The following is a 23,168-nucleotide window of genomic DNA, read 5'->3' as shown; positions in this document are numbered from 1 at the left end:
AACTAACCTCGTTATCTCCATACTGATTTATACCTGCCTCTGGAAATTTCCATTACTTGCATCTGAAGAAGTGAGGTTCTTACCCACGAAAGCTTATGCTCCCAATACTTCTGTTAGTCTTAAAGGTGCCACAGGACCCTCTGTTGCTTTTTAATGTTAGCAATGTCGGTTCCTGCACATCACAGCTATTGAATCGATCCAATTCTGATAGGACCACTACGAGCCAGAAGCAGAGACCCGTTGCATCTCCAGCTTCAATAACAAGAGAGGTGAGCCCACGTGTATCATTGGATCTGATGACATTCAGACCTTCAGATCCGCTGTCACTTCCTGACCTGATCTCTGGGTCCGTTCCAGCTGCCTCCTTGGTTCTGGAGTGCTCTATCACTGTGGTAGCCCAGGTTCATCTCTTGGCTCTGTTGCATGCTTTGGATCCAAGTGTGTGAAACGCGTGGCGCCTAAAAGGAGGTATGTGTCCTCAGTTCGGGAGTTGTCGACTTCATCTCCTGTTAGGGAGAGACCAGATCCTGTTGCTGGTTCTTCCCTGAAAAGCTTCCCAATTCTTCCTCCGAGAAACCTTACAGGGTCTTTGTAAAGAGGTGGATCCCCATTACTATCCTCAGTACGCTTTCTCTGGTCCCTTTTTCCAGGAGGAGGCTAGAGAAGAATGCAGAGACCTGTAGCAAGGTTCAGACCATTCTTCATTCCACCTCCTGTTGGCATGTTCCTGACCCCCCAGTTGTTGGAGTGACGGGCAGTCCTGGGGCCCATGGCCTTATTGGAGGCCATCTCAGGACTTCCTCGTCCATCTTCTGTGTGGATGGAGAGGTGACATTTTATCTGCAAAGAATCTGATAGCCCAAAGATCCTCATATCTGACGTCTCAGACATAGGCACTGACTTTTGTTTTTGCCAATGAGTGCTTTGGAAGAGAGAGGTAGGGGTGTGTGTGTGTGTGTGGCCTTGGCTACACTGCCGCTGTACAGCACTGCAACTTGCTGCGCTCAGGGGTGTGAAAACGCTCTCCCGCAGCGCTGTAAAGCACCAGTGTAATCAGCACCTGCAGCGCTGCACGCTTCTCCCCTTGGCGAGGTGGAGTACTTACAGCGCTGCGAGAGAGCTCTAGCAGCGCTGGCGGCGCGACTACACTCGCGCATCACAGCGCTGCCGCGGCAGCGCTGTGAATTGCCAAGTGTAGCCAAGGCCTGTGTGTGTGTGTGTTTGGGAGGGAGGGGGGTACTCTGCTAATTTTTGGGGAGGCTGTTTTTCAGCATATTTACACACTATCATAGTCTAGTTACTGAATGTCTATCATTGGTATCTTTACTATTTTAATTAAATTATGAACTACATATTACACTATCATTAATTACAGTATATTGAAATCATTGCAGTCTACATGCTGTCCTCACTTAAAGACATTATGTCTCGCTGTAGCTTTCTGGATGAAACTGTCAGCAATCTTATTCGCATCTAGTTCCCTGGTATTGTCTTCATGCATGTTAAGGACAGCTAAATTATTCAGTTGCGTCTGTCCCATTGATGACTAGAAATTATTTTTAAGTCTTCTCAGGCTGGAGAATGAGTTCAGGATGATACAGGAACAGTGAGAAGAATTCTTATAAATTTGCAGCACTCTGGAAACATATTGCTTCCAGAGTACTGGAAATGACCCCAAGATCTTTCTTGATGGGTAACAGCTAATTTAGGTACCATCATTTTGTACGTGTAGTTGGGATTATATTTTGCCACGTGCATTACTTTGCATTTAACATGGAAACAAAATAGCAGATGAAATTCAAAGTCATCCAGTTTTGTGAGATCCCTTTGTAACTTTTTTTGCAGTCTGTTTTGGACTTGTGGTGCAAGTGAAGTTTCTCTTAAGGAATTTTGTATAATCTGCAAACTTTGCCACCTCACTGTTTATCCCTTTTTGCAGATCATTTATGTATATGGTAAACAGCACTGGTCCCAGTACAAACCCCTTGGGGACACCACTATTTGCTTTTCTCCTGTTCTAAAAATGGACTATTTATTCCTACCCTTTGTTTCCTATCTTTTAACTGGAGTGCCTGAGAATACTTTCAGGATCATCTAACAATCCTTAATTTTATTTAATGACAAACCTTTTGTTATCTTAATCACCATGTCTCTGTTTATAAACAAACTCCCTGCCCCAAGGGCAGAAGTTGTTAGTAGCACAGAACTCCTCACATTCAACACTCAAGCTCTGGCTCCTGGGTAGTGAGCACCCACTATTGCCCCTCCCCCTTCCCCCCCCCCCCCCCCTGGTGCCTGAGCCCCGGAGCCTATGTCTCCAGATCAGTTGACAGTACAGATAGTGACACCCATAGGCACCGACGACACCATGGGTGCTCCGGGGCTGGAGCACTCACGGGGGAAAAATTAGCAGGTGCTCTGCACCCACCGGCAGCCAAACACCCCACTCCTAGCCTCCTTCTCCTCCCCCTCTCCCCCCAGCACGCCGCGTCCCTGCTCCTCCCCCTTCCTCCCCGTCCCCCGCCGCCTAACAGCTGTTACCTTTTCTGTAACTGATGTTCTTTGAGATGTGTTGCTCATGTCTATTCCATATCCCGCCCTCCTTCCCTGCTGCTGGAGTTGTCTGGCAAGAAGGAACTGAGGGTGGGGGGAGCGTGCAGCTCCCCTTATACTGTGCCAGGCAGGTGCCACTCCAGGGGTTGCGGGGGGCGCTCCCCCCTACGGGTACAAACTTCCGGCACCGGTGCATGTGGCAAGCACGCACACATACTGTGGAATAGACATGAGCAACACATCTCAAACACCAGTTACGGAAAAGGTAACTGTCTTTTCCTGCTTACCTAGACGGACAGAGTTTTTACTCCTAATATTTTCTTGTGCAAAAAAAAAAAGTCTCTGTGGTAGCAGTGTATCTGAGGAATGAGTATTTTTGTTATCCTTACTTGGACGATTGGCTACTGAAGACTGCTGTGCCTGAGGAGCTGTTGCATCACATAGTCACCATGACCAATCTCTTTTTTTCAGACCTAGGGTTTTTTCTCAACCAAAGTCAATTCTGTGTGCCACACAAAGAATTCCTTTTGATAGGTGCCATATTGAATTTAATAGATGGGAGAATTTTTCTGCCAGAGGACACATTTCTCTAAATGAAGCAATGTCTATTAAACATTCAAAGTTGCCCCACACAGAGGTCAGGGTTCTTCCTGGGTCTCATAAGGCTAAAAGCAGCCACTACTTTTGTGACTCCATTTGCGCATCTGAGAATAAGATCTATGCAGCACCGGATGTCCCAGGTCAACAGACGAGATTGGGACAGTTTTCAGTTATTGATCACCATTCCTCAGACCATCATAGTCCCTCTGGACTGGTGGTCAAGTGGAATGAATGTGCTTAGAGGCATACAGTCCTCAGGGTGCACCCCAGACAGTGGTTCAATCTATGGTTAGGGCAGTGGTTCCCAAACTTTAACAGCCTGTGAGCTCCTTTCACTCGCATGTCAAGTCTCGCGAACCCCCTCTTAAAAATGAATATTTCCAGGGATTTTCTCCTTTGCCTGAGTATAAATTATAAAAGCAGTGATCTTGGAAATATAAAATTTGTTTTTGACATGCTTATTACACACTATTTATTTATTATTAATTATCATTACAGTATTTTTATTACATTATGAAAATGGCAACACTCTTCCAAGATCTCACTTTCATAGCTTGTATCACTTTGAATAAGCCTGTTATAAGATAAGGCTCCTATGTTTCATCAAGGAGTATCAGATGGGAAACAACATGAAGGTATTTAAGAAGCCAACTCAAGAGTTCCTCCTACACAGGCATTCAGGTCTTGAGCAGTCCAGGCAAACAGCGCACGTTACAACAAAGCTTAAACGTGTTCTCCATAGTAATTTTAAAAACATTACTAGCTGCCTATTTAATTTTAAAAACAGCAAAAAATATTCACCTCCCTTTCTGTTTCTTAGAAACTTCAAGACTCCTTATATCTCCTCAGTGTGAGAGAGATGCTTGCTTTGATCTGCTTAGCTCTTGGAAGTCCAGGGGCTCCGGGCTGCTGGCCCCGTGCTGCCCAGGATCCCTAGGGAGAGCTCTGTCTACCATTAGGGAATTTTTCCCCGAGAACCCCCTGTAACATTTCGCGAACCCCCAGTGCTTCATGAACCCCAGTTTGGGAACCACTGGGTTAGGGGGTGCACTTGAATCACTCAGCAGTTGGAGGGCACTGGTCGTCTCAGGAAAGAATGTTTCACATCAATATATGGGACCTAAGAACTGTTCATCTGGCTCTCAGATCATTCCTCTCTCATCTCCAAGGGAAGGTTGGGCAGGTAGTAATGCATATCAACAAATGGTGTATTTGCTCCACCCTGTTGTGCAGAGGTGATAAATCATGCCTCTGCCACCACATTTATCCTGTGACCCTACATTTGGTAGGGGAGAACAATGTAGTTACAGGTCACCTCAACAGAGACCGCTTCCAGATGTACGAAGGATCAGTTGGTTCAGTCCATATTTTCCTGATGATGTCAAGCTGTTTGTGGACCTGTTCGCAGCTTGGTTCAATAGGAAGTGTCGTCGTTTGTTCCAGAGTGAGCAGGGACAGTCTATATTAGATGCTTTCCTGCTGCACTGGGGGAAAGGTCTGATGTACTACTATATGCCTTTCATCCCTTTCTCTTGATAATAAGGAAGATAGTATCATCCTTGCCCTGTCCTGACCTTATTGTCCTGGCTTGGCCACATCCATAGAGATTTCCTAATCTCCTTTAGCTGTCCAACAGACTCTTTATGTGCCTCCCTCTGTCTGCAGATCTCCTGTCCCAAGAAAGGGACAGGTTTTTTCACCCAGATCTGCAGTCCTTTCACCTGATAGCATGGGCCACTGAACTTTGATTCTGTCCATTCTTGAGCAGTCATGTTCTTCATCTGTGCATGATATACTAGCTAACTCTAGCAAACAATCCACTAGAAACTGCTGCCTTCTAAAGTGGCCTGAATTTCAAGCATGGATGCAGAGGAGTTTTGATTCAATCAGCTTCCATTTCTTGTGTTCTGGAATATTTAATGTACTTAAATCAAGGATTGTCTGACTCCCCATTCAAGGTCCACTTGTCAGCCATCTCCATGTATCTTACTTTAGTTGATTGTTGTTCGTTCATATTTCGGTTTAAAAGTTTATAAATGGGTTATCTAATGTGTATCCTCCTGTTTGAAAACCTGCCCTTTCTTGGGGCCTCATTTTGGTTTTGACCACATTGGTTCAAATTTCCATTCGAGCCATTGGCTGAGTGTTCATTTAATCACTTATCAAAATGGCCTTCAGTATTGGCACTGTGCCAGCCAGAAGGGTGAGTGAACTGAATGCACTCATGGCTGATCTGCTCCTTTTGTACTATTTTTCATAAGGACAAGATAATTCTTAGACCAGATTCTCGATTCTTATCAACGTAGTGTCTGATTGTGAACGATCATTACACACACACACACACACACACACACACACTCGCCCCTCCCATAGCCACATTGATAAAGGAGAATCTGTCCTCATTGATGGGATCTTAGAAGGGCTGTCGCCTATTATTTGGACAGAGCTAAGTTTTCATAAAACACCTAGACCGTTTCATGTGCAAGCAATAACATGGGGCATACCGTTTCTTCCCATATTATTTCCTAATGGATTAAACAATGCGTTGCTGAGTGTTAACACTAGCAAAAGTTCCGGTACCTGTTTCAGTTCAACCATATTCCACTGGGGCTGTGGCTACTTCCTTTGCTTGTCTGAGGCAGGTGCCGGTTGCTGAGATGTGCAACTTGAACTACAGTGCACACCTTCACCAAGCACTGTGCTCTGGATTTTGCTTCTAGAATGGACATTGAAAAGGCAGTGCTTCCGTTTTTATTCAACTAGGACTCTGTTTCTGCCTCCAGCACTGCTTATCAATCTCTCTCATAAGTGACAATATGCAGAGCCATTCAAAGAAGAAATGAGTTACTTACCTGTAACCAGAGTTATTTGAGGTGACACTGTATATTCACTCTTCCCACCCTCCTTCCCATCTCTAAAAGTCCCTGTTATTGTGTGTCTGGCTTTGGAAAGGGACTGAGGTGGGGAGGGTTCTCTGCCCCTATATAGCCTTGTCCTCAGTGTGTCAGGGACACTGAGAAGAGGAGTGGGCATGCGAGAACACTTAGGGCAAAGATGGCACAGTCTCCCATAAGATTGAATATGCATAGCCATCTCAAAGAACTTCAGTTATAGGTAAGTAACTCTAATTTCATTTTGCTCTATCTATGGAGTGTAGCTCTATCCTTGATATTAAAATCCTGTTTTCCATTTCTAAAAGCTAGTTTGGAGAGGGTTGGCAAATACATGGTTGACATTAGTGAAGTCTATATAAAGCAAAGGGCATACTTACAACACTAAAATATATTGCAGTGTTGTTGTAGTTGTCTTGGTCCCAGAATATATGAGAGACAAAGAGGGTGCGATAATGTCTTTTATTGGACCAACTTCTCTTGGTGAAAAAGACAAGCTTTAGAGTTTCACAGAACTGCTCTTCAAGCCCTCTGGAGTTCCAGAGCTTGTCTCTTTCACCAAGAGAAGTTGGTCCAATGAAAGACACAACTTCATTCACCTTGTCTCTGACATTAAAGCATAGAAAGTTAGTCCCTAGAAAATCAAATTCAGGATCTAAATATAACCAAAAAGTAGACCATGTGTTAATCCTGGCTTTCATGTCTAGCGGGGAAACTTCTAAAGGTACAAGTGAGAGTTATGCACTTAACTCCCTTAATTTTCAAAGGGCATAACTGCTCTTTTTGCCTTTAAAAATCTCCCTAGATTACTAACTGCCTTTCAGAACTGTCCACTTCTAGTGAATCCGGATGCTTTAATGTTAACAGCACACACTTATCAGTAATGGGCAACTGCTATTCCTCCTACAATTTCCTCTTAAACAATAAGGATCAATACACTGCAGTCTCAGTTTCCCCTTAAATAGTGAGTATCAATACTGCATTCTCAATTAACCATAGGATATTCCTTCTTGGGTGCAGCACCTGGTCATCTTGACCAGCCCACTGCTCCTTAGAGCAATATTCTAGTACAACCAGACTTGAAGAAGCACTCCTTTTATATTCAGAAGCTACAAGTTTTCTGCTCCCAAAACAATTAATTAAAAAAAAAAACTTGGCTGAAAACTCAGAGGATAACTCATCCCAATATAAGCAGCCCACTCTCTGATTCAGGCCAGAGTTCCTCAAAGTCAAAGCAAATATGTAAAATGGCTTGGCGGCTGCTGCTGCTGCTTCTTCCTTCTCTCTCTCTCTCTCTCTCTCTCTTCCCTCCCTTCTCCGCCCCCCAGCTTCCAAAAAGGGATTTAAGAATTGGCAGTTGCTAGCTGGGATTTTCAGACATCTCCTCTCTTGAAATATAGGGAATACTTCTTCATGTAATGATAAAGTACCTCAGAAGATGACTATGAAAAGCAGACTTGAAGTTTGTCAGTATATGTTCTCCCTCTCCCTGGAATTCCATTGGAGCAAACCAGAAAAAAATAGGGTTAAAAATCTTCAGCTGTTTTTATATAGGTAATACTTGCCTTAGGTGTCCTTCTGGAGGACAAAATGAAGGCGGTACTAATAAAAGGGTAACAAAACTGCCTGTAATATCTTAATATACAAAAGAGCTGCATATTACACTGTTACTTAGCATTATAACTAATTCCAGATACGTTGACAGTGTACAGGGTTTTAATTTTACACATATATATCTCATTTGTCATGTTGAAAGTAAATATAGATGTGGCCTACCTATTCTGTCAGATGGGGTCTAGTGGCTTCACTGATATTTTTAGCAAGCTAGCTCGATCAAAACTAGCTCAGGTATGCCTACACATGCTTCAGTCACATTTCCCAGTTGCACAGCAGACATATCCTTAGGGTGCAGACTTTATCTTCTCGGCTAGAGTCATGGCTTCTGATGCAGTAGTGCAAAGTCACTGTTCTTTGCTGAAAGACTTCTATTGTAATTGTGCTGCAAGAGAAAAATGTTTGGGGACCTTTTCAAAAGGACAACCTTGTGTGCCTCAGAAAGACCTCAAGAAATAATTGTTTTTCCACAAGCCAGAAAGAATCACCCAGCCGTTTTGTAACTATTCTATAGCTATTCTGTTTGTTAAAACAGTAGACCTTAGACCTTAAAGTACCCTTTAATCCACACCCTGAAAGACACTCCAGGTTCTACTCCTTTTTTTATTCTTTAATTCCAAGAAAGTTGGTTGTAAAGTAGCAGTACTGAACATCAAAGTCCTTAATAGACACCTGCAGAGATGTAGCCTTAAAATGGAAACCAATAAATACACATTCCTGATCATCTCCAAGGGTGGTAGTCAGTGATCAGTGACTTGAAGGAATGTATATTTTGTATTCCAATTAATACCTCCCATAGAAAATTCCTAAGACTTGCTCAGGAGGACTGTTATAGGGTTGTATGCTTTGACCTAGTTACTTTCCCCTGGGTTTTTACAAAAATCCACATGGCATTGGATGCTGTATAGAGTCAGAATACATATCTATGCCTTCTAAGGCAATCTGTTGGTTTGTGTAATTAAAATAGTCTGAAACTGCCAATAACTGACTACCTTTAATTCTGTTTCTACTTAAGTATAATGAGCAATAGCAGAGGGAGGCACTTGGGCCCAAAAAACAAACTTGAAGTGGCCTCTCCACCCCTCTTTCACAAATGTCAGGAAGCTGAAAGGATTAGGGGTAAAGTAGAAGACCTTCAAATAGTGGGGAAACCTTCTAGCTTGGGGGAAATGAGATCCTTTACTTGACAAAAAAAAGATTGGGGAAGGCAGTTGTTTTAAACTTGAGATGTCTATTGGCCAGAGACTGATCCAAAAGATCTCAGGCCTGGTCTATACTACCCGCCTGAATCGGCGGGTAGAAATCGACCTCTCGGGGATCGATTTATCGCGTCCCGTCGGGACGCGACAATCGATCCCCGAATCGGCGCTCTAACTCCACCAGCGGAGGTGGTAGTAAGCGCCGCCGACAAAAAGCGGCAGAAGTCGATTTTGCCGCCGTCCTCACAACGGGGTAAGTCGGCTGTAATACGTCTAATTCAGCTACGCTATTCACGTAGCTGAATTTGCGTATCTTAAACCGACTCCCCGCTGTAGTGTAGATGTACCCTCAGTCCCCACAGCAGGGTCCAGGGAAAGTACAGTACCTTGCTAGGATTACCAGCTGTTGCAACAGCTTACATTTTAATTTGCCATACTAAAAGCTTTGCTTTTCCTGTTCTTTGTATTTCATTGCCTCTCAATTGTCCTTTTTCTGATGAGTTCTCTCTCATAAATAGGTTAACTGATTAACCACAATTATGCTTCAAAACCTAGAGTAAGATAGTCATCAGGTCATGTAGCTTCAATTATTATTTTAAGTAATACCCTTTTTTTCTAATGTTTTCTAAAATCGTTATAAAATACCTCAACGCTTCTTAGTGAGATTATCATTGCTTTAATTTACTCTGAAACATATATAGCCGCTGTTGTGGAGAGTACTGTTCTCACTGCAAAAAGGTAGCATCTAGTAAGGGTAAAAGCTGAAACATAGTGAATCGAAGTGGAAAATTTCTTCTTATAGACCCTTACTAGACTTTCATCTGTCTTGAACATCTAACTGCATGCAACTAATACTGCATGCTGCTTTAACTTCTACAGGCAGCACCACCTTGGGAGATGTTGAATGTTGGGATGTGGGTTTTGGTTTTTGTGAGGGCAAATTCTCTGTGCTCCAATCTATTTAGCATAAAGTATCCTATAATCCAAAATTTTAGCCCCTGGAGTAATTTTTTGACAAAATGCACACTGTTTACCAAAGAAGCAGACATTTTACACATTAATTTGTTGAATTTTGGTTTAATACATCTGGTGAAACAATGCAGTGCAAAAAAAGTCTCCAAGTTGTCTTCATCTTTAGAGGCTTTGGAGATTTGTAAGTTGATTTTTATGTAGCAGTTTTCTTGAGTTGGAAAAATGTGTACACTTTATATTTGAACAAGTTGACATGCATTTTTTGCATGTTCCATCATGTTCAATGTGGTAATATTTACTTTAAAGCACAGGGAGAGGTAGTGGCAGGATCTCAAGCAGTACCTTTTTGTTAACTGTGGTGAAAAGCAAACAGAGTTGTGGTTGGTGGTAGTAGGGAGCTCAAGCATCTCCATGGTTTTAGTGGTGAATGCCTGATGGCAACTTGATGGCCTCTTTTATTTGCAACCAGTATGACAGCTAGCACTGAAAATTTAAGCTTCTGTCATTCTGACTTGCCTGTAGTGAAACCTTTGACAGCAAACAGCCAAGGAGAAGTGGTAGCTTTGAAATATAAATTGAGAGGGAGGCAGACGGGTATTCCAACTTTAACACTGTATCAAAGCTCCATCTTCCAAAGATCAGTATAACTTTATTTTAAAGATAAGGAGGACAAATAAATGTTCAGCACTAGAGTGGAATATGGCCAACCTATTCTGCTATGTTGGTATCCAATTCTTTTTAAAGAATAAGACTAACATGCTGTATTAGCAAAACTTATTGTGAAAATATATTTGCAAATCACTGACTTTGAAGATAAGTGTCCACTTAAGTGAAATAAGCAAGAGAACTTTGAACCTATTACATTTTTAATAAGCTAAACAATTGATGTTATATTTACACACCATTAACAAGCCTTTCGAAATTCAGATAAGTTTAATACTGGACTTTCACATTTGAACATGTGATTCAATTACATACTTTGCTCTGGTGTGATAAAATATTAAGTTTTACCGATCAGTGAACAGTACTAGAATACTGAAAATGCATTTAATAATGGGTTCTACTAATTAAAATAATGGGAGGGTTGATCTGAAATTGTACATGTGTGGCCCAAATCTTCCTATCACTGTAGAATTAGTACAAATGGAGGTTGGGCAAGGTCTTTCTAGCCTGTCATCAACCAAAAAGAAAACCCAGCGGGAAGAACTGTCACACAATTTCTGTCGCTATCTTTATACTCCAGAGTTACTCGAAGCAATGAAATTTAAATTACCCATTTTACCCCAAATGCACAATGAAAATTAGCCTTATTAGTATTTTGTCTTACAAGCAGTTCTAGGAAAATACCCTCCAAAAGATTAGGGTAGGCTATGATTTGAGAGCTCTCAGGTTTTAAACTATGCCACAACTATGTCCAACTTATTTTTGGTTAATACTCTTTCAAATTTAAAATAAAAACTCTTAATTTGGAAGAAATACCAGTAGTGAGCACACCTTCATCCTACTAAACAAAGCAAAAGTTACCGCAGAAGAGGTGACTGCACTCCTGGTTGCATGGTCGAGAAAACTACTATATCACTTGACGAGAAAAAGTAAAAGGGAAACACAGACTGAATTGAACTTAAAACATAGCCTTGCTGCTAAATTAAGTGTTCAAGTGGGGAAAAGTGGAGTGTTCAGTATACTTACTCTTCAGATTTGGGTGTGTGGATATGAACTGTTAAAGAGTGTACAAGCCCTTCTTACCATTCTAGATTTGGATTTGATGGGAAAGGCAACTGGATGAGCATCTGATCATACCTCAGATGGAGCAAAGGTTGACCCTATAGACCTATGGATCTAAACATCAAGAAAAAAGGTGAGAGGAGTTGGGAGTTTTAAATGTCTAGGAAGGTTTGTCACTGCTCTTAATCCTACAGAGTTTGTGGTTGGAACTGAAGAAGCCAAAAGAGCAGAAACACTTTTAGGTGAAAGGAATCGAAAATTAAGAAAGCCCTGGTTCCAGCCTCACTTGTATTCAAAAACTCACCAGTGTTGAATGAATACATGGATCCCAGTGTCTGGTACCATTGGATCAAAGAAGAGAACCCAGATCTGTGCTAGTTCAGAATGTAGGATGGCAGAAGAGAAGACTCTAAGAAGCTCCTATCTAAAGATCTGTGTCCTTCAGTGAGGGGGTTTTTGGGTGGATGGGAACACACCTAAGAGAAGACTATTATTAGCATGTGAGTTCCATCTGCATGGATGTTTCTGGAAAGTGTCACTGTTCCAAAGCAATCCCAAATCCCAACTGAGTTTGTTCCCAAGCAATACAGAGCAGAGGAGGCAGAGTCAAATTGTCAGATGGGCTTTAAAGGTCACTTCTATCATATAATTTTAACCAAAGCTCCACCTTAAGGTGGGCCTGAGGGGTGAAGTCAGTATAGACTGACTGTCTTCTTGGTTACCCATAATCATTTGGAATTGTGGTCCATGGTTGACATGTAATGCCCTTTGTTTGGCTGTTTTTTTATTCCAACCTGGAATCCATCATACTTTGAGATGATAGTTGCTGAAAGTACAGTTGTCTCTATTCAGTTAACATTCTGGTGCCTTCACCTTTTCTTCAATTGAATGTAATAGCTTCTGTTTAGGTCCACCCTAAAGGGTGTCCCCAGTGATTTACTGTGGGATTCCTTTTAGTGATAGCTCAGCACTGAAGTACTGTATATATCCTTGAGGTCATCCCAGTCTCAGCTTCACTTTGAGGTTTGTATTAATCGGATTGTGAAATTGTTTTACTATAGAATCTACAGAATCTTTGTAGTCTGAAACCTATGCTGTCTCGCCAGGTTGCTAGGACTTATGCATGCTTTTATCACATCCTTTGGTTGTATTGTGCTTTATTATTTGAGTCTACTTTCATAAAGTGCTCAGACTTTTATAGTACTGTACACCAGTGAAACACTTGTAGGTTCTCCAAATCTATCTCTGTGCTTTGAGAACCACAAGATGAGATTCTGATACAAAAGAATAGGCTACATAGACTACTAGAGACACTGTTTGGAATGATTGTCAGTAGGGCTTTTACTGGAAATATTTGCAAAGTGTCTGTAGACCTTGTTTTTTTCCAGACCCCAAAAAGTAAAGATTGTAAAAATATAGAAAATTAGATTCTGCTTGTGGTTTTTCCCCCCCCTCCCAACTCATCTTTTGAAATCCCTTGTGGGGGGAGGGGAAGGAGGGAAGAGAAAACCACAAAGTGCTGGCCATATTAATTCTGGAGCCTACATTTGCATATTTTGGCTTCTGAATACAAAGTAATATAGCCTTATCATTAAAATTCTAGCTGTACCTGTAAACATACATAATGTTAATCCCAGTTACCTCAAACTTTGAAGGGAAAAGTCTTCCATAGTAGCACTAATTTTTGCATATTTTTCTTTAAACTATTTGACTTTTTAATCTCCAATATTTTTTGTTTTGCTGGCCACATCTGGTAACACTGAAATAGAATAAGGATTAAAGACAAATGTTAAAGTTAAAATTGTGAACTTTCTCACAATTCCAAATCAAAACCATAATTTACAAAGGGCCAATAAATTACCTTCCATGGATCATTCTGCCTCAAAGATTGAAATATTGGTAAGTTAAAGGTGCTTTCTGTAGTGAAAAGCTTAAATTTAACACTTAGAATCTCTTCTAATAAAGTAGGCAAAATACTTTCAATTGAACCCTTTCTTAAATCTTAAAAGATGGAGTTCCTAGATTTATTTTCCAGCATCTGATACATAGTAACATTACCCTGACTTCTTATGAGAAAGTGTTCTACAAATGTGCACATAGATTTGAACTTGTTCTTTAAAGATGTTGGTATGATTGCTCTGTTTGATCTACAAATTCTTGTAAAATTTTTGATCTGTAATAAAACTAGCAAATTTTGAGCTTTTGTTTTTTATAGACCAATTTAGTTACATAACTATAATATGTAATTTCTTGCTGACTTTGTTCATTTTAGTTCAGATGGGTAAGTAGGGTAGTTGTGTATGAAAGATAGATCTCTTGCAGAGCAACTATTTTGTGGCTTCACCTGGAAGACCCCTGCAAAGAGCTGAACACCCAACAAACCCCACTAACTCTAATCAAGACAATTGGATTAAAAAAAAACCCCATCAGACCCCCAAATATTTTTGCACAACATACCAAGAATGTATTTGAACTAATGTGTAAAAATATGAATGAAAATATACTTTAACCAATTTCTCTGTTGCTAAATCGGGGGAAACCTCCTCCACTGAATGAGAAAATCCAGCCTGATTGTAGATGGTCAGAATTAGTATCCATAGAATGTAACAACCTAGTTCTTTCATGCTCAGCTTTACAGCTGCTTCCTTGACTGGAGCCCCATTCTGTCGGGTTTATTTTTTCCCTTCACTTCAGAAGAAGCAGTGCATCTTGGCTATGTGATTAATGCCTTGGACAATCTCCGTGTAGGATTTATACTTAAAATATCTGTAAATAGTAGTAATGTGCAATGGAGAGCTATTCTAAGATATTAAATGTATTCAAGAAATTCTCCTTTCAGGGTATACAGTCAGTTATCTGGACTGTCGTAGTGCTCTTCAGTAGAGTGAAAATCTCTTTAGTCTGGTGACTTAGTCTTAGATATTCTGATCTGAGTAGGGCACATCTGTGCCATTTGGGGATCATGGTCATTCTGTGAATAGCCAGCATTAATTTAACTATTTATTTAACATTTAGAAATAAGTTATACAGTATGGTTCTGTTAAATTTTCAAGCATAGACTTTCACCTAGTTCTGTCTTGGTCTCCACTCTCTCTCTAAATGAAAGTTTGATCCTATAAATAAGTGATAGGGGGAAATAGGTTGAAAAGCAATCTTCTAACATTTTGGCTCTCCACTAGTTAGTCCATGTTTGCCTTCTGAATTGAACTAGCATTACTTACAACTTGTTGTGTCTAGAGGACAGTAGCATATGATGCAGCATAATCTCAAAATCTAACACAATAGGATCCATTAGGAAGAATCTTTAGAAGTTTTATAAACTGTACCTATTAAGATGAGCAAGCTATTTTACTTGCACCTGTTCTGTGTCGCTCTTACTGAGATATTGATAGTTTCCAAAAAGCTACAAAATTTGAAACTTTGTGTCGCTTGTGATTTAGCATATTTTTCCTGTTTGTGCTATTATACGAAAATTTCTAATTCAAGGGGCAATGGGGATCTGCCAAATATGGGGCTTTTGCCATATTCTTATTAGTTATCTTGCAGAAAGGGGGATGAAAACCTCTAGAAGGAGACCAGTTGGGGAGGAGGATTGGGCTATTAACTTCAAGGGAAAAGATTGATAATGCTTGCAACTTGTTAGTAGTTAGTGTGTCAGAAGTTCCGTAGTTCATACTGTGGATATGTTAGGTCCTCTCCGACCATCTCTTTTTTTGACCTCTCATACACAATACTGCACCTTCCTTTGTGACAACAGCGGTTGGTTAAATGAAAAAGTACTTTTGGGACATTAAGGAGAAAATAAGCTTAAATAGTGGTGGTTCTTTTGACCCTGCACTTCAGTTTTAAGAAGCCTATCTTTTTTGTATTTCTTAATTTTGACATTTTATTTCCCTTTTTGCAGGCTGAATACCTCAACCCCAACTTTTTCCTTCTATGTCAGGGGAATCTAGGATAGCAGTTAGATAAGTAAATAGCAAAATCTACAGTTGATAGTTTTATTTGGCAATTTAGGCAGTACATCTCTGCCTGTTTACTGCATCTCTGTCCATTTTCTCCTTCTTGCTAACATCACTAGTCATCTCTCCCACCTGCTCACCTCTTGTTAGGGAAGGAAGAGCAGTCACCAGGCCTCTTCGAAGGAAGTTTCTTACCACCTGTCTGCCCTCCTCCCCCACGATCCAGGCGATCTAGATATGCCTTTGTCTGTTTCCTCTCCTCCTGAGGGAGAGGTGCCTGGTAGAAATACTTCCTGAAGCAGGGGAACAGAAGGTGGGTAGCAGTGGTGGGTTCTTCTAAAGGAGGCCAGTTAGTGGTGCCTTCTCTTCTCCCCTTCTGTTCCCTGCTAGGACACAGTGATGTTTGCATTAAGAGGGGAACGTACAACTTGGCAGAGTGAGCCCTAAGTTCATTCAGATACTTGCTGAAGACAAAACTGTGCTACCCTGCTGTATGGTGGGGAGGAATGCTTCTTGTTCAAACCTAGCATGTCGCCTCCTAGCTGTGGATATGTTATGAGATTTGGTTGAGTTCCCTGGAAGTAATAGGGATCTGCGTTTAGGAGAGATTTTGCCATTCTCCTGAGCTCTGAATGCTGCTGTTTGTGGATCTCACCGTGACTTGAGGAATGGGTTAAGTTTTTTTTCCTGTAAAGGGAAAGAGATTGAATTATTCAGTCTAATGAGATGAAACCATTCACTGGTCTTTTAACATGTTTTGCCTTCCCTCCTAGCCAGAGTATGGCAGTATAACAATTTTGAAGAAAACATTTTTAAGCTTTACCTTTGAGGATAATAGTGACTCAGATTACCATACTGCTATTACAAATGATTGTTCTGGGTGCAGAGTTCATTTTGACTACAGCATATTCCTGCAAGCACTTAAGTTAAATAAAAGATTGCAGGAATTTTGAAATTCCTGCATTCTTTGCTCTACTGGGTATTTATTGGATTGGTTCTGGCTTGTCATCTTATTAAAATTCTATATAAATGTGTATCTTAAAGGGATAAATATAATGGATTTACCTCTTCACTGGTAGAATTGAGTGGCATGGGTTGCTTACTTCCTTCTCAACCTCTTACTAATGATTTTATTCCACCCCACCTTCACCCTCCCCTCCGGTGTTTGGAGTAACTTTTTATTACTGTGTATAAAGGATAACTAATCTAATCCTATAACTTGATCAAATTTGTTTTAATCCAAAAGCCCTGCACCATTTTGCATCAAGCCCTTCTACCAAGCTTGGACAATTCTTGTTTCGTTGAGTCCTGGTACTGCCTTCATTTGAATGGCAACCACAAAACTGGAACAGTTAACACTTTAGAGACATCAGACATTTAAGACTGTAATTTTTCTCTTGGGGGAGTAGGTGAAGGGGGGAATGGATGCTAACGAAGCTTGCAGAAAGGTTACACTGAAATTAAACTGTCAATTTCAATTATCACAAAACCACCATAATTTAAACTCAGTTGGCAATCTTATTTGAGGACAAATACTAGTATGTTGTGGAATACCTATTGTCATAGATAAAGTAGTGTATGGAGTCTCTCAGAGCAGCTTCCTGCATTGTCTTTCTTTTAACCAGTGTTACTCCTCCCCCTTCCAATAATTAATCCCCAAAGAAACAAATTTAAGTTTTGAATAAACATGTATAAAATACTCGAAGCAGAATTTTTACTACTGGTAAGTTGAAATAAATGTAAAACTGTTTGTCATTTTCATTACAAAATGGTAAATATAGTATAAAATGAGTGTGATCAGTGGTTGTAGGTATTTTGACTCTACACTGTGGCCAGGTAGCATGGTTCATTTAAATTTATTGTGCATGTCTTGCTTTCAGCACATCTTCATTACCACCTCTAGACTGGCCTTTACCAACTCATTATGGACAATGTGAACTGAAAATAGACGTACAGCCTAAAACTCACCATAGAGCTCATTATGAAACAGAAGGCAGTAGGGGAGCAGTAAAAGCATCTACTGGAGCACACCCGGTAGTGAAGGTATGAAGTTTTTTAACTTTTACACAAAAGTTGTTACAGAAAATTGATGATACTTACAGTGCAGTACTGTAAACTGTTACTGTTTTTTTGTGGCACTTCTTATGCTCCTGAATAGATGGGACATCTCTGTAGCATACCGTTTGCTCCAATATAATCTCTTAAATACATTTTTATACTTGTAAAAATTATGCTACAATTACAGAGCATATAATGAATTCCGTTGTATATTATAGATTTATCATTGGCTTCATGACAGTATGCATAATTTCTTCCACTTGATCGGAAAGGAAATTTGGGGGAGGGAGGGAGGGAATTAGGATTACAGCATGATAAATTACATATACTCAGTCATATTAAGATCTAATTTCTGTAACACTTAAGAATGCTATAACTTCATTTGATTAATGGATTATATTTCCTCAATATCAGGGATACATTTCTGAACATTCCCTCTGGGACACGTGGCATTGGCCACTGTCGGAAGACAGGATATTGGGCTAGATGGACCAAAGGTCCGACCCTGTATGGCCGTTCTTATGTAACATGAAGACTGGTGTATGACAAGGATTATAATTTCTTTGGTTTTGTTTTATCACACTGTTTATGTAAAACACTGAGGTAATTCAAGTAGATGCTTGCTAATTTTCATTGTTGTAAACTACAGACCAAAATTTGCAGTAAACAAATTTTTAGCTTTGTTTTTTCTCCTTGTAAACTAGCCAGATTTTGCTGCTGTTTGGGAAGGAGGCTAATACACGCAACTGCTTACTCTTCTCTGGCCCACTGGGAAGCTTCACATCACTGGCTTTCTTAAGTGGGTTGCTAGTAAGGGGGAGGACAAAAGAAGATTTGCTAAAGTCTCTCCCGGCTCAATTCTTGTGGCCTTTGGTGAGGGTGCCAGCCGCTTCTTCACTTTTGTTGCCCTAAAAGCAACTTTGAAGGCCGCCTGACTCAACGTTATTTCCACAGAAAAAAACAGAAATGTAGACATTTTGGTTTCACTGTCTTCTGGCAAGTATCAGAGAGGTAGCCGTGTTAGTCTGAATCTGTGAAAAGCAACAGAGGGTCCTGTGGCACCTTTAAGACTAACAGAAGTATTGGGAGCATAAGCTTTTGTGGGTAAGAACCTCACTTCTTCAGATGCAGAACCTCACTTGCATTTGAAGAAGTGAGGTTCTTACCCATGAAAGCTTATGCTCCCAATACTTCCGTTAGTCTTAAAGGTGCCACAGGACCCTCTGTTGTTGTTTTCTGGCATTTCATCATGTGGCAATCCCCTTTTGGCTAGCAGTGAATGACACTAAATGTCCTAACCCCTAAGCTAGCTCTTGCTGGATTCTTCCTTTTGTTACAAATACTACATAAATGTGAAGTGCTTTCCAAATGCTACCTAATCCTGGGAGCCACAAAGAGAGAGGTGGCATCCTTCTACTTTAGGCCAGATCTACACTTACATTTTACCAACATATGTATTGTCAGTTAAGGGTGTGGGTGGTTTTTTGCAACACAGTTTGCTGTCAAAAGCTCTAGTGCTGGTATGGTTTATTTTGCTCGCTGAACTGGAATAAGCTAGAACAGCAAAAGCACTTTAGTACTGCTATAATTGCATCTGTTCTAGGGGAGTTTTGCCAGTATAGCTATACTAGCAAAATTTAAGTGTAGATATGAAGAGGTCACTGACAGCAAATCTGACAGAATGGGGATTGAAGTTTAATTCTTTTGCTCTAACTGCTGGATTATGCTGTCATAATTTGAAATTTAGCTGTGTATCAAACTGCACCACGGTGTAAAAGGGAGTATTTTGGCACTGTGACAATGAAGGGAGTTGACAGATGAGCCTGCACTTGGATCGCTGTCCTGTCCACAGACACATGTACCCTTTTCCTTCACTGGCTCCCAGTCTCAAGGCTCTTTGCCCTAATCTTCTACTTTCCTGCCTCACCTCCAGTCTGGCTTTTGTATCTTCTGTATTTGAATTAAATGTCTTTTTCCTCCTCCATGCTGTCTGAGTTCCCTCAGTGAGGTCATTTAAGAGCACAGGGTATAGGCACCCTGCTCCCAGTTCTAGTGTCCAGGCCAGCCATTACAGGGAAATTCCAGCTGCTTCTTTGAGTACTGTTCCTATGGCTGCTCCACTGTAGGTGTATATGCCTTCCTGTGCCTCAGATTGGAAACTAGGTAGCAGTGTCTATTTGGCCCACATATGTGCTCTCCTTGTCCTTGTTCCCTGTCTCGAGGCTATCTAGCACTGTGCAGGCGAACTGCCCTCATTTCCTTCTCAACCGCCCTTGGTATGAAATGGAGCAATAAGTAGAATCTGACAGTCAATTAGCTTTAAACCTTGTTTAGTTTTTAGAATAGCTACTAGAGTTTCCATTATTAGTTTATTACTACTCCCTTCTCCTTTTCCCTTTTTAATATATAAAAAAAATCTTTTTTGTTCTGACTTAAAAAACAGTTGCCTCCTTGTCCTTTTTGATTTTGCTGTCCTCTCCCCTCTTAGGGAATGACCTCAAGAAGGGGCATGCCTGGCTCCCCCAGGTTCAAACACTGTCTCCTGTAGAGAGGATATCTCAGTCAGCGACGGCCATTTGTGCTGAATTCGCTGTTTAGGAGAGGCTCACGTATCACAGAAGTGTATCTTCTGTCAGAAATTAAAGACAAGAGCAAGAAAGAGCCATGACCTGAAGCTTAAGCTCCTCATGATGCAGAGTCCCCTGAGATTGGCCTCCGACCCTGGTCCTGGGACTCCCCCGGAGCAACAATCCCTGACATGACCATCAGCGTCCATGGACATCAAATTATGGTGCAGTCAAAGAGGAAATGTAAGGATTCCTCTCACAAGAGCTTGAAAGAGGGCTACAAGTCCACAGGCTGAACAGTTGACTAGGAAGAAGAGATCCCCAGCAAAGTCAGTGACCTTGATACTGATGGAGCTGTGGCATGGTACCCCATAAGACACTAGGTTTCTCTGGTACCCATACTGCCTAAAGACCCGAGGAGCACAGCTTGCAGCGTCAGTACCGTCTGATTAAAAGGCAATAAAGACTGTACCACCTTTTCTAAAATGGCACTGCAAGAGACAAGGAAAGCCGCAATACCAAGCACTTACAGGGAACTCTCTTCTGGATGGTCATCACACCACAAGAGTCTTCAATTACCAGACTCACTCAACACCAACAAGCTAGGCGAGACAGACTCATCGGTATCAATTACCACCACAGTACTGCAGGAATTTTGTTTTTCTCAGTGTTGGTTTCAGGAACACTGGAATCTCCACTACTCGTCACCGGCATCCCCTTACCGACTGCATTTTGGTCTCTGGAATCCCCTACAGCACTGAAACACTCCCCACCAGCCTCTTTAGCTGCTCCACCTTTATTGAGTGAGATGATAACTTAACTTTGGTCTCAATGTACGGCTCCCCAGAACAAGGCCAAGGGACCTTTCACTTATAGCCACATGCAGAACCTCCAATACCAATAGTACAGTTGCAGGACATCCTAGGGTATCACCACCCATACACTGTGCACCATCCCAGTGGCCATAGTGCGACCCATGGGCAGCTCATAAACACCAGTCCTCTAGGACCTCAAGTACCCATTGGGGTAGAGGAAAACTATCTCCCTCTTCTTCCCTTGAAGAAGCAGAGTTGTCACAACACAAACTGTTGGACATCCTCCACATGTCCTCATTGCGTATTGTACTCCCAATCAACAAGGCCCCACTAGACCCAGCCAAGATCATCTGGCTAACGCTGGTCTCGAAAATGCCTACATGTAAAAGGGCAGACAAAATATTATATGCCCTATAAAGATGTGGACTTTCTCTTTTTCTCACCCATTTCTGAATTTCCTTGTTGCGGGTACTGTAAACGAATGTGGACGACAGCACCATGCTAGATCAACTCCCTATGACAAGGATTAGAAAATATTGGACCTATTTGGCAGGAAATCTTATTAGTCAGCAACTCTGCAGTTTAGGATTACAAATTACCAGGACCTGATGGCGAAATATAGTCACATCAACTATGGAAAACTCAATGCCTTTATTGTTCACCTCCCAAATTATCAAAAAGACCAGTTCCAAGCCATCATCACTGAGGGCCAGTTTCTAGCAAGGACAGCACTACAAACTGCATTAGATGCCATGGATACAGCAGCTCACTCTATATCAGTGGTGGTAGTGATGAGAGCTTCCTGGCTTCACCTTTCTGATTTACCAAGAGAAGTCCAAATCACAGTGGAGGACCTTCCATTCAAGGGATCCAAACTCTTGGCAGAGAAGATGGATTCTTCACTACACGCACACTGAAAGACTCAAGGGCCACATTATGCTTCTTGGGGATTTACATGCCTGCACAGAAAAGATGATACAGTAAATCGCAAATGTCACAAAGATCATAGTGCAGCTTCCTCCACCCTAGAGACATTATGAACCCCAGCGGAAGAGACATCGGCTTCAAAAACAAAAGACTGCAGTCGCCCAAAACTTGAACTGCACAACCCTCAATATTGAAACATCAGTTTTGAGACATTGGTCGAGGCCCAGAGTTACCACTCCTACCATCTGCATACTTTCAGATGCTTCCTTGCTCTTTTTCAACGAAACTGGGAAAACATAACATCAGACAAGTAGGTACTGGAGATAATCTCCTATGGTTATCTAGTCCATTTTACCTCCCTCCCTCCCCTCCTACCCTTCCTCCTTCCCTGTCACTCTTCAGGGACCTTTCTCACAAAAGCCTGCTATGTCAGAAAATAAATAATCTCCTGAACCTTAGTGCTATAGAACCAGTTCCCAGTCAACACAGAGGGAAGGGTTTCTACTCCTAATACTTCCTGACACCCCCTCACCTCCCCCCCAAAAAGCAACCAGAAGATGATTCATTCTTCATCTAAGAGCATTAAAGAAATGCGAAAAGACACGAAGATTCAAGATGGTTACACTAACTGCAATAATTCCATCTCTAGACCAGGGAGATTAAGCATCTTGTAGGGCCGAGAACCACTTTCACATAGCGATTCAACCATCCCACAGAAGTGCCTCAGGTTCACTTTTGGTCAGGACCATTTTCAGTTCAGTGTACTTCCAATTCACCCTATCATCTAGACCCAGAGTATTCTCCAAGGTCCTGTCAGTGGTAGCGGTCCACTTTCACAAATGGGGAATTGTGATTTACCCATATATAGATGACTGCCTACTCAGGGCACGATCCTTCCAAGACGCCCTATTGGTCACACAAAAAACTCTGGATGTATTCACACCGTTGGGACTACAACTGAACACTCACACTCACACTCTCACTGACTCCAGTACAACTTCCAGAATTCATAGGAGCCTGTCTCGATGCAGTGAAGGCCAAAGCATGCCTTCCACTACACAGGTTCAACACCCTTACCAGCTTGATTGACACCATTCAGACCAGCCCCTAGACCTCGGCTAGAAATTGCCTGCAATTACTTGCGCATCTTTGTGATAAGTCATGCAACGCTTCATGTGCATGGTCTGCAGACATGGCTATAAATAGGATATGCACCAAACAAATAGTCTGAACAAACTACTGTTGATGCCCTCGACAGTAAAAGGCTCTCGAATGGTTAAAGGATCTG

At 41.4% G+C, this 23,168-nt stretch overlaps 1 protein-coding gene across 8 annotated transcripts in view; it reads left to right on the top strand.

Annotated features, from left to right (window-relative positions):
- The window catches only part of NFATC3 (nuclear factor of activated T cells 3), a 148,238-nt gene that overhangs the window by 46,297 nt on the left and 78,773 nt on the right, over positions 1–23,168 (top strand). For all 8 annotated transcript variants that reach the window (XM_065567595.1, XM_042852298.2, XM_024104092.3 and 5 more), the window contains one exon: positions 17,394–17,556. In XM_065567595.1, coding sequence (XP_065423667.1) covers positions 17,394–17,556 — 163 coding nt within the window. The remainder of the gene's footprint in view (positions 1–17,393; positions 17,557–23,168) is intronic.

The sequence above is a fragment of the Chrysemys picta genome, chromosome 14 (assembly GCF_011386835.1).
Source record: "Chrysemys picta bellii isolate R12L10 chromosome 14, ASM1138683v2, whole genome shotgun sequence".
In the NCBI taxonomy this organism is placed as follows: domain Eukaryota; kingdom Metazoa; phylum Chordata; order Testudines; family Emydidae; genus Chrysemys; species Chrysemys picta.
Note: the sequence above shows the minus strand (reverse complement) of the source record. Positions and strands in the feature narration are given on the sequence as shown.